The following is an 11,768-nucleotide window of genomic DNA, read 5'->3' on the forward strand; positions in this document are numbered from 1 at the left end:
TGTATTGTTGAACTAGTTAGTCAGTCTATCGAACTGGGTGGACAGTAATAACACTATTACCGGCTAAAAACGAGTGTTTTTGGAAACTCAACCGAGCTGATAATGCAACTTGGCTAACGGTTGACTAGCTTACCTTATGACATTTGTTCAATGGTCGTAACGTAAACCAACCTAAGCTTTTTAACTACTGTTTACAGACGTTTTCCATTAGCTATACCACTATGACGCATACTGTCCAACTAATGGCAACACGACTCGTAGTTTGCTCAGGGAAAGTATGATCTAAAGATACCTGCTGCTAATGCTACTAGCTAATATAACACCACCGAGTTAACGCTCGTTTCCATCGATAACGTCCAGCGGCCACTGAATAATTAAAGTCTTTGATTTGATTTATCTCGTAACGTTACTTACCGTGATGTCAAATGTCCCCGAGAAACATGACATGGTGACTATCTATATAATATTTTTTACAATTTTGATAGCGCCATCGCAAAACGCGCGAATATTTTCAGGAATTGCGCATGCGCGAGATAGGTCACCCAGCAGTTTTCATGAGCAGTTCGGCCAGTATGTATCTTTAGTGTCTTGCCTTTCATAAAACATAATGTTAATTTGGTAGTAAAAGTGTACTCAAATAACACTGTTTGTTAATATTAGTCTAACAATTATTATTGATCCAGCAAAATACAATATTATTTAATATTTTAATAAATTCCTAAAATGAATTATTTAAATTGCCAAACTTATATTTCATTGAAATCTAAGCATATATATTCAACACTTATAACATGTAAAAACCCGTCACAAAAACATAAACAAAACGATGTATGCCTATTCTTCAATTGTGTAGCCTTCCTGTATACCTGTGAAAATATGTTAACCATAAAATAAACTACAGGAAATAATAACAATATCAACAATATCAACACAAGCTGAACATTATGTGGAATTGTGCTTTATTGTTAAACAAAATATGCGTTCATTTCTGATTCATCTATTGCAGGGTTATGGCATTTGGTTTACAACATGTGACTTCAAGATAAACTCTGAATAGAGTAATTATTTTTTTTGCAGACAAAATTCCTGCAATTTATACATTTTTAAAACGATTCTCCAAGTCAGACACCGAGCTAGATAATGGTGGACTGATATGCTTTCATTTCATAATAACTGAATATTTACGTATTGCTAAGTGGGTTTCACTTCTGTTTACTAAAATTCAGCTAGAAATATCAAATAATAGAGTGCAATATTTTTTTTTAAATCCCAAGAGTGAAACAATGGCACTTCAGGTAGTGCATTGAATGTCCAACCATACTACGTTTTTCAAGAGTTGACAGTTTGTATTGAATCTCATTTGATTCAAAGATATCCCGTTAGTCTCCAAAATTAACATTATATGTCACACTGCAGTTATTCATATATAATGTGTTTATCTCACAAAAGTCATAAAGTGCTCTAAATAACTAGTTTGTACCTTTGCACCCTAAATGAAGTGCACCATGCTATCCTCGCATTCTTTGGGCACATTAAGCTTGTAGTTATGGCACACTAACTTGTAATTCTCCCCATTATTGTTGTCCCAATATTCAGTCCTACAGACTTTGTATTGAATGGCAAACTGTAACACTGCTCCCGGCTGAAGGAATGGAGGAACAGGCAGGTGGAAATGAAAAGTATCACAACTGAGTTTACCCTCATCTCCTTCCCAGGTCTTGGTGGATACCCAATAGGCTTTAGTTTCTGTGCTGCTCTTCCACTCTGTAAATGAATAACGAGCTATGACAGCTTTCTCAAAGTCCATATTGAGAACCTGGGTGATTCCGATTACACACAGTTCAAAACACAAGACTCTCTCCAGGCACACTTTTTGCTTATGGAGGCGATGCATGAATCCTTGTTGGTCACCAGGTTGCAGGGCAAAAACCGGCTTTAAGTATGGCAGAGATATCTCCAGATGCCTTCCATCGGCCAACTCTGCACCCATCAACAATCTAAAGGCAACATGATGTGGTACAGATGGATCATCACCAGATTTGAAAAGCTTTATGTCCTCCAGGTCAAGCCCCAGAGCGTCAACAAACCGTACGCCAACATTTCTGAATTGCTTCTTCTTCTCTGCAGTGGAAGGCAGAGAGTGTGATCGCTGTCTGATGATGGGTTTAGGCCTGGGTTCACAGGAGAGACTGCGTTGAAGCTCTGGTGCTTTTGTCAGAGATACTCTGTGACTCGGGGGCCGGATTGGTATTGGCTTCTTTGCAGCACTAGGCTTGTCAGCTTGAAGCATTTCAGTAACGTTGATAGTAATGCAGGGTCTTGATACACTGCTGGATGAGCTGGGAGTCTCATCGTGTGAAAGGGGAATCCTCTCATGTCCAATAAACCACCCTCTATGCATGTTCTGTTTCAACTGTTGTCCTGCTCACCTGAAAGAAAAACTGTGAAGCATTATTTATTAGTAATATGTCCCATTCATGCGTAAAACACACTCTTATCTAAAGCATGATCTAATGACTAAATTGTAACAATACTGAATTTGAGCTGCAAATCTGACAAGAACCGTTTTTGTTAACATGTCATGAAGATAGTGGGCGTGTACTCTGGGAGTACGTGCCTGAATGCCTACAGCCTATTTCTCTCTCTATGTGCAGTTGACGCTTTACTCAATCTGCCTTAACGTGGTTTAATAAAAGAAGACAACGACATCGCCTCACCATATAAAGATATGAAGCGTTAGTTACATTTTAGCTTCAGGGTGTAGCCTAGATCCCCCATTCCTCCGTGCGTCACGAGTCTCCGCTGTTGGCTGCAGTCACGTTACCTGATCTATAAGTGATTAAAGTCTCCCAACTATGAGACGTACATGCATGTCAATAGAGTGCCCTCCATGGAGATCAGCTAATATGCGCGCAGTTATCAGGAAGCTTCACACGGACCAAAACGTCACAGACGTTACATGGGACATTGAGTAATTTCAGATCAGAAGGAACATTTTTGTGAAGTGGTTCAACAAGTTTTTTTCAAATCTAGCGTTGACTGGGTCGCTGCTGTCTTGCACATTATTTTTCAATAGTAAGCATTATCCTCAGAGAGCGTTTATATGTTTCGTTAGATGGAGCGGCTAGTATGACTTCACTCCAACTCCCACAATGCATCTGTATTGCCCAGTTCGACTCAAGCGGGGAGTCAGTCAGCAGCAGGTAAACAAACCTATCTGATACTGGGACGGCGAGCCAAACAAAGCGTATGTGCTGTTAGACCGTCTTGCAATTTTAATAGCGAGGAGGATGACCGTCTTAAAAGAGGCACGTCTGCTGACAACACATCGTTAAAAACAGTCGCTGTAATTGTAATTCAACTGAGAGGCGAGTCGACGGCAAATAGAAGGACGACTTTAACCTGCATTGGCTGTCGACATCTGCGCATGATGCATTGCAGCACTTTCGAGAAAATGGGTGTTTTTAGCATCATCCTCAGAATAGAGTGTATGATCCGAGATGTCGGTTGGGTTCTTTAGCTACCGTTTCATTTGATAGTGCTGGACTCAAAACAACATTCCCACTGGCGACCTGCAACATGGGGCCCATCATGCAGGAGCGCACAGCATCCACGACACTGAAACGCGTCGTCTCCAAAGAGAAGATTCGAGTAAAACATACTGAAAACAGCGCACCAGTAACCAGGTGGGCCTCATTTTACAGTGACACATTAACGATTAAACTAAAAGTGTTCTGTTTTTTCTCAGACATACGTACGTTAGAGGCGAATCTGACAAACCACTATCATGTTTCCACAGTTCAAAGAAAGGTAACAAGATGAAGAAAGCAGTGGGCCAGATGAAAAACGGCCTCCCAGGGCCAGGTCAGGATAAGGACACAGTGACCACATTGCAGAAGGTGAGTGATTGGTATCCTGGTCAATTAAAAAGAAATAATGTTTAAATGAATGTCCTCGTATAAGATGCGTTCTGGGATATTTACTCATACAATTAAAGACAAAACGTTTTTTTTAATAATGATTGTTTTCTAGGTCACACAGTCAAAATGTGGCAGGGTCAAATCTGGCACTACACGCAATACAACCAAACTCTCCAGGTATGTGTGGTGAGGGTTTTGGTTAATACTGCATGCTGTGCCTCAAGTACAAATCTCTAAATCCCCAACAGCTTTCTCTAACTTTCGCCTGTCTCTTTACAGCCCTGAAGCAGAAGGAGATGTGAAACCTGTCCTCCGCAAACATTTATCTGTGCACAGAAAAGAGGAGCAACGCGAAAATCAAAGGATGTCACAGTGCAGCAATGAGCTACACCACAATCGTGGGGGGATGGGGAAAAATCGTCGAGCCCTCTCTCTGCCTCTCTCCCCAATATCAGGGTTACGACACATGCCAGCACACCCCCTAACTCACTCCCCAGCCCCCACCCCTGAGGCGCTACAGCGACACTACAACCAGAAAGATGTAGACACTGACAGTGCGAGTGATCTGTCAGACTCTGAGAGGCTGCCAGTGCTGCCCTCTCCCTGTACCCCCTGCACCCCTCCTCACCTTAACCTCCGGGCTGAGGTCATCAACACAAATGACTTTCCCCCGGACTTCCCAGGACCTCATGGCACTATGGGTGATGAAGATGAGAGTGATAAACCCAGCTACAGTTACCCAGACTTTCTGCCACCTCCCTTTAACAGCTGGAGCCTGAGACAGCTGGCAGTATTTCTTCATACGGATGGCCGTGGTGCCCCTCGGCCTAAGCCTGTAGGGACCTTAGAGAAGTACTTGGAGAGGCTGCTGCAGCTGGAGTGGCTCCAGATCCAAACAGGACAAGCAGAAAGCAGCCGTGTGCCTGGGAGCCGCCCAAGGCCACAGGGCTTCCCCTCAGCCACCACTGCTCATCCACCTAGGCCTCACACGGCTCCACCATCCCGACTCAACTCCCCTAAAGGGCTGCGGCAGCGATCCTTCCCATTTACACCTGTCAACAACCCCCCCTCACCTGCCTCAGCCCAGCAACAGCACTCCCGCTTTCCGGTTTGCCCTCACTGTCATATCCGCTACCCATTGTGCAATGGAAGCTGCTCAGCCTATGCTTACCAACGCCACTCAAGGCTTAGTCCACTGCTTGAGCGTAAAGCCAGACCTGGAGCACCTGCGAAAAGGAGCAGCAGTGAGACCAGAGCAACCTCAACGGAAGGTAGGAGCCCTGGAGGACAAGGTGGAGGAAATGGTAGTGGAGGAAATGGTGGTGGGGGAAATGGTAGTGGAGGAAATGGTGGTGGAGGAAATGGGGGAGGAGGAGCACAGACCCCAGTTAGCCCCTCAGGTGGAAGGAGTCATCTCCGACACATGCAGGCCGCAGGCAACGCCCGTAAGCAATCCCAGGAACCTGGAACTAACCCGAACAGCAGAGGCCAGGTGAGGAAAAGCCGCGTCAGAGCTAACTCCGAGACAGATGTGAAAAAGGAGCCGGGTGGCAGCAAAGCAGGTGGTGCAGAGAAACAGGTTTGTGCGGCAAGTAAGAGAGAGGTCACATCCTCCAAGAAAATAGAGAAGGACTGGCAGAGGACAGAGGCTGTAAGTCAGGCCTCTAAAACTGCCATGAGAAGAGCTGCTAAAGAGCCGCAGCCTCTCTCCAAACCCTCAATCAGTAGTAAGCAGAATGGCAAAACAAAAAATGTGCACTTTGTTGCGAAGTAACCCCTATACACCTACAGTATAGTGCTTTATTTACTAGTGCTTACTTGGTACAGGAGCTTGAACCTATGCTTGCTTTCTGTGTAATCTGTGTTATACTAACATGTTGTAACTGTTGAACAGCAGTCTAAACCAGTCAGTGGTGTATATCCTTATAAAGGTCAAAACTAACAAAAGGTTCAGCTGCTATAAAAGAGATAAAAACAATTTATTTCAAAGAGAAATAGTTAAAGCGAACAGAACTATACACGCTGTATTTCATTCAAAATGTACAGTAGGTATACAATCATAATGTTTTACTGTGTGTAGACAGATGGCTCATTATGACTCAAAGCACCACTATGATTCCTAAATAACATATTTTATGTAAATGTTCCTCTGCTGCACTGCACATCACCATCTCTAAGTATACTACTGATGTTCAATAGGCATAAAATAAGCAACTACTCTACCATAGGATAACTGTCAGCCTAAATATTCCATAGTGAAGTTTAACACATCATTACATTTTAGTCATCAAATGCAACCATAGCGGTAACTAGTGGAGTCTGTGATGTAGGGATGTATTTGTTTTTAATGCTTTTACTTTAATTGATGTTGCATTTTTTTTCTTTAATTTGGTGCCTCATGTTTTAAGACGCAGCGGTTGAAGCATCTTTGGCTGAAAAGAAAGAGGCACATTGAGTGGTGGTGTACTGCTGTGTTGTTATTTGTTTCAGACATATTTGTGCAATGGTTTGAATTTTTCGTTACAAGGGCTTCTCATGTTCAACAGCTTGAATTGTAGTCCATGATGATATAGTGTATTTTGCATAGAGCTGAGCTCTCTGACATTGAAGAAAGTGTAATGTTTGCTACGAATGTAAATGCATATTTTTCCAAATTTTATATACCATAGTTATATTTATGAAAAGTGTTGTGGCTGACTTGTATTTATCATTAGCATTGTTATGTTTACATTGTCATGCACAAAACAATTTTAAAAAAAGAACTGAATGTAACTTAATGTCTACTGTGCTGTACCATTGCTCATCCCTGAGAGTCAATGTGATCCACCGTCCTCGCTGTTATGCCGTAACATGGTAATGTTATACATATCACACTGCAAACTTGAAATCTGTATGTCACTGTGTTTACATTAGATTGTCTTATCGGTTTGTTGTGATTAACCACGTGCACTTGATCCATGGGAACACCACATCAATGTAAATAACACCATACGTATTCAGATTGCACCTCTTTACTTAATATTCATGTAAGTATCAAAGCCATAGATAAGAGGCTACAAGGCGCGATGTAATTATAAATGTGTACATTATGCTGACACGCACGCAGAAAGATTGTGGTATGTATTTTCTCAATGTTGAATGCAATTATTTGTAAGGCATAGAAATAAATGTTTTGCACTCGAAGGATATTCATTCTCTGGCCATTCTTTGCAACACATGATGACATAAAATCCCAAACTTAACTTAACTTTAATTATGGCAAGTTTAATTTATTTTCACACTTAAATGTCAACCTTTTTGGAGGGACTCTGATCAGTTCATCACAGAGTTAACTTTTTATGAACATGAGTTTTTGTTTAGCTCTTTGTGTTTACTTGACTGTCCTCTTCCAGGCCCATACCAGGTGGTAAAGTGGCGGGGCATACAAATGATGAGTGTGTTACATCCTTTTTTGGCCTGGAAATGGTTTCAGGAGCCGCCGCAGCTGCTTCTCCCTGTCATTCACACACCCTGCAACAAACAACAGGTATATAATGGCAGCATTAATATGTATTTAATAAAAACGCAACAAAGACTTTTCAACATGATCCAATATTTGGTCTAATGTCAATCCATTGGCAATCCATTGTCCTAATTGCAGAATGCCTTGCAAATGTTTTATCATCTGTAGGAAATTGAGACATTTGTTGTGTGTAACATTTGTATTGGCAGCACAGTCAGGTTACCTAGGTGTGTGTTGGCAGAGAAACATGCACTGCCAAATGTTTCTAGATTGACGTCTTCTCTATAGACGGGCCCATCATTCCACATCAGATCATAGCCTCCCACCCTTTTCTCCTTGCCAGTGAGCCTGCAGGTAAACAAACCAAATGTATTAGAAAGCAGCACTGGTGTGTTAAAAGAAACAAAAGGAACATATCTTACCGTCTCATCCTAAATAACAAAATAGAAATTGATGTCTATAATGCATGGAGAGACAGAGCCTCTTCATGTGAATGACAAAAAGACAAACACACAATGAGATGAGGCCTTTACCTTCCCTCCATATCAACAACATTCAAAGTGTCTTCCAGCAGACTGCACTTCATCTCATAATCCTCTTGACTACTGGGTGTGTGTGACGGAGAGGCATTCACCTCTATTAACCACCTGCAAAAAGATAGAGGGTGATAATATGCACCAAAACATTTACTTAGTATTTCGAGCAGACATCACCTCAATCCATGAGAACTCAAATGAAAAAATTTGAGTTCGGAAAAAGATTAAGAAAAAAATTAAGAGACCACTCCAAATTTTTCTACATGTATGGCAGCCATTCCAGTGTCTGTTGGATTCCAACACAGAGAAATGTTGTCGGTAGTTTATAGAATACAATAAAAAGAATAAAAAATCATTTAACTCAAAGACATGTCTATATATAATAAAACAAGAGAAAATGATAATGCTGAAGTGGTATCTTAATTTTCTCCGGGGCTGTAGTTTCACTGGAGAGTGATACTGTCACTTGTGTGTTTTATAATTTACAGCAGGATTATTGCGTATCTGTCTTTTCTTTTTTCATGCTCTGCAGATTTACGAGGTATTTTATATAACACTAGAAGATTTACTGCTTTGTTTTTGCAAGAAAAAGCAATGCAACGTGTGGCCTATTTGCTTGTCTATGCTTGTCCGTGCTTTAACTTTCCAAATCCGTGTAGGTGAGGATGATGCCATGCTTACTTTGTATGACCAAAGGAGTACTTACGGTTTGAGGTTCTGATCCAGTAGAATGTCGTATCCATAGAGCTCAAAGCAGTGTTTGTCATTTATAATGACTTTCTGGACACTTTGAAGACTGCGGACAAAGATGTTATCCATCTCTTTGAACAGGGTTTCTATCATCTCTCTGCCATGCTTTGCGGTGAGGTATCTTCGAAGCTGTTGCAGCTGCCATTTGCATCCCTATTTAAAGATTGATAAAGAAATGCCGGAATTAAGAGAGGATTTATTAAAGGAGAGATGTTTCAAGAAAAATCACATGAATATGTAGCTAGAATATTTTATTAATCAAAATGCATGCATCCCCGGAAAAGATGGATGCTGAACCATAGAAATATCTAGCAGAGTTAAAACAGGGAAACACACACCAAGATAACACTCTCTGGTACCAATTTTCTCAGGTTCTTGAATCACAAACCTTTTCAGGATCATAGTCTGGTGCTGTTTTCTGTACAGCCACATTGGTGAGGTGCATATCTGAAGAGAGGTGCTAAGAAAAATTTGGGAACTTTTATGACGTAATAACACTTTCCATGGGGATATAGATTAAAGCGACAAAATTAAGAATAACTGTCTCATAAATTGGGTCAAACCCCGGCTATTTAAAGCAGACTTTGCTTGAATATGTCATCAGACAAAGGCTCAAAACTAAGGGTTGACTAACAATATAACATAAGTGTATATAAATTAAAATGAATTGATTTAATGAAAAGCAAATGGTCCTTTTATGACTGTCATGGTGCTTCTTCTCCCTTATACATATTAGAAGTAAATATTTGATCACAAAAAAACCACATTCAAATTAGGGAGAACATTTTCTTATGACAGTGAAAAAAGGGTACACTTGTCATCAATACTGCTGAGGGAGAAGCGGGTGCTTGAAAAGCGGCCAAAGCCATCTCGATACAGCCAGGCTTTCAAAGGAACGTACTGAAACACAAACACATGCACATACACTGATTCACGTACTGTATGTAGCAACATTAGTGTTTTCAATACAACATTGTGATTTACAAGGTTCAGTACTTACTGACGTGACCAGCACATAGACCCTCAGATCAAATTTCCGGCCTGTGGGGGGAAGTAAGCGGGGAAATAAATCAAAATCCCCTTTTCCTTGTCCATTTTTTATTCTTTGTTAATTAACGTCTTTTTAGTTTTACAATAAAATGATTTTTCATTAAGTTTATTACCATTTATTAGGTAAGGGTTCTCTACATAGCGTTGTGCCACGTAGCTTTCCACTTGAGCTGCATCCTTCTGTTCCTCTGAGCGGGTGCCATCCTGTGTTAACCGAAAATGGTCAATCTGAATTATGAGAATGTGCATGTAGTCATTTAACTTACACAAACATTACCTTCTTCCAATCCATGATGTCTTTCAGTTTCCTGAACAGAAAAATGCCTTTCCCTTGCGATTTTGCCACCTAAATAACATTGCTAGTTAATTTTTTTATAGTGAATTGATAATAATAAAGATATTTTTTACTGCACTGGATTTCATCTATGGCCTTCTTTAGCTTACCGGCTTCATGATCCAGGTACTGCCGGGGCTTCTTTTGAATTCCTCTACGAACAGATGATATTCGCTTGGCAGTGCAAAAGTGCAAGGGAAGAATTCACATTTGGATGCCTCTATGCGGCCAACATCTCTTTCAAGATTCTTCCTGTATCTTTTGAGATTTTTCACCATGAGGTTTTTGCGAGTCAGCTGGAACAAAAGCTCAGAAACTCAGAAAAAGACATCATGGCATTTGATGATATGAATAATATTGAATATTACTGTTGAAATCTACAGTTTATAGTCTCAAAACATGCTGGACTGAAGCTGGCTCACCTCATAATGATTGCGAAAGTGGTTTATCCTCACATGTTCCTCCATGTATGAATGATCAAAATTCTCCCTCAGCCAGCCCACATCACACCAGTTGAAGTCCCACTCCCCTTCACTGTGAGAGAAAAAAAAAAATGCTATGTTCAAACAACAAATATGACAGAAGAGGTAAAATGACAGTGAAAATAAAACTCCTTACTCTTTGACTTCAACCCAACCGGGTCTTTGGCGCAGGACATCCTGTATGGTGTTGAGTAGGCCACACTTGTAACGCACACAACTCCTTCCCTCCCTGAAGTGACATTGTAACATTGCCACTGTTACCAGTACTTTCAAGGTTTGTTTATTGTTCACCGGAGGAATGTAATTAGGTACATTTACTCACTATTACTACTGTAAGAACGTATAATTTCGAGGTACTTTTGTTTTACTTCAGTCTTTCCTTTCCGTGCCATTTACTTCAACTACATTTCTCCTATGTGGGATGGATAATGGTATTCTGAAATCAAGATGTGTAGTAGGCCTATACCGTACAATTGCACAACGGAATACACTGTGATAATTGACAGCCAACTTAAGAAGAGCACTCACCGCTCCTCACTTTTGCCATAATCATATGTCCCTTTGTATCCAGATGTCTGCAACAATGAAAAAAGCAAATACATATTTAGATTTAATCCAGGTGGTATTGGGTGATTAAAAAAAAAATGTTACACTTTAAAGCTGCAAACTACACTTTAATAAGTAATTCCTGGTTTGCTTATAACTTACTTATTATGCCTTTTTATAATGTGTTTATGCTGCCCTATTTCGTAATGCTCTTAATGTCTTTCATGTTTTCAATTGCCTTGTGTTGAAAGGTGCTATATAAATAAACTTGCCTTGCCTTACCTAACTACTTACTTTCTAATTGTTCCATACAGGTAGAGTCTTAAGTCCTATCACTACTATAACTCTTCATTAATTTATGGATACGCAGTTACTCTCTTTAACGCTAGTTGACACGAACAACGAATCAACCACACAAATGATAGCTAACCTTAGCGTAACATCAGTAAAATAAAAGCCTACAACACAACAAAGCGTACACACTTACCTTATACTTTGACATGGAGGTGCACGTTGTGAAATATTGGAAAACTACGTTTATATTACCAGAATATGCGTAGTAGTAATGATAAGTAACATCTAGTTAGCAGTTAAGCTAGCTTGTCCAAACGGTGTTTGACAATTGTTGTCATGGCAACCATCACGGAA

General features: G+C 40.5%; 3 protein-coding genes across 7 annotated transcripts; 1 reads left to right on the forward strand and 2 right to left on the reverse strand.

Annotated features, from left to right (window-relative positions):
* Positions 1-942: 942 nt before the first annotated feature.
* On the reverse strand, positions 943-2,946 carry ppp1r3da (protein phosphatase 1, regulatory subunit 3Da). 4 transcript variants are annotated; one of them, XM_063885890.1, is made up of 2 exons: positions 2,718-2,946; positions 943-2,441 (listed from the first exon to the last, which is right to left on the reverse strand). In XM_063885890.1, the coding sequence occupies exon 2, from the start codon at positions 2,399-2,401 to the stop codon at positions 1,490-1,492; it is 912 nt and encodes a 303-aa protein (XP_063741960.1). In that variant the 5' UTR covers positions 2,402-2,441; positions 2,718-2,946; the 3' UTR covers positions 943-1,489. The 4 variants fall into 4 exon arrangements, with proteins under 4 accessions (XP_063741960.1, XP_063741984.1, XP_063741977.1 ...); XM_063885914.1 differs by having other exon boundaries at positions 943-2,429; positions 2,745-2,925; XM_063885907.1 differs by having other exon boundaries at positions 943-2,429; positions 2,718-2,925.
* On the forward strand, positions 2,913-7,103 carry fam217ba (family with sequence similarity 217 member Ba). Its single transcript, XM_063885861.1, has 4 exons — positions 2,913-3,686; positions 3,800-3,899; positions 4,033-4,097; positions 4,200-7,103. Exons 1-4 carry the CDS (start codon positions 3,580-3,582, stop codon positions 5,692-5,694), a joined length of 1,767 nt encoding a protein of 588 aa, XP_063741931.1. The 5' UTR covers positions 2,913-3,579; the 3' UTR covers positions 5,695-7,103.
* ttll9 (tubulin tyrosine ligase-like family, member 9) lies at positions 5,985-11,768 on the reverse strand. 2 transcript variants are annotated; one of them, XM_063885871.1, is made up of 14 exons: positions 11,608-11,768; positions 11,103-11,149; positions 10,711-10,803; positions 10,515-10,626; positions 10,203-10,388; positions 10,036-10,104; positions 9,872-9,962; positions 9,709-9,749; positions 9,521-9,608; positions 9,097-9,155; positions 8,665-8,861; positions 7,956-8,069; positions 7,646-7,770; positions 5,985-7,430 (listed from the first exon to the last, which is right to left on the reverse strand). In XM_063885871.1, exons 1-14 carry the CDS (start codon positions 11,620-11,622, stop codon positions 7,360-7,362), a joined length of 1,308 nt encoding a protein of 435 aa, XP_063741941.1. In that variant the 5' UTR covers positions 11,623-11,768; the 3' UTR covers positions 5,985-7,359. The 2 variants fall into 2 exon arrangements, with proteins under 2 accessions (XP_063741941.1, XP_063741949.1); XM_063885879.1 differs by having other exon boundaries at positions 10,897-11,149.

The sequence above is a fragment of the Eleginops maclovinus genome, chromosome 1, assembly GCF_036324505.1.
Source record: "Eleginops maclovinus isolate JMC-PN-2008 ecotype Puerto Natales chromosome 1, JC_Emac_rtc_rv5, whole genome shotgun sequence".
NCBI lineage: Eukaryota > Metazoa > Chordata > Actinopteri > Perciformes > Eleginopidae > Eleginops > Eleginops maclovinus.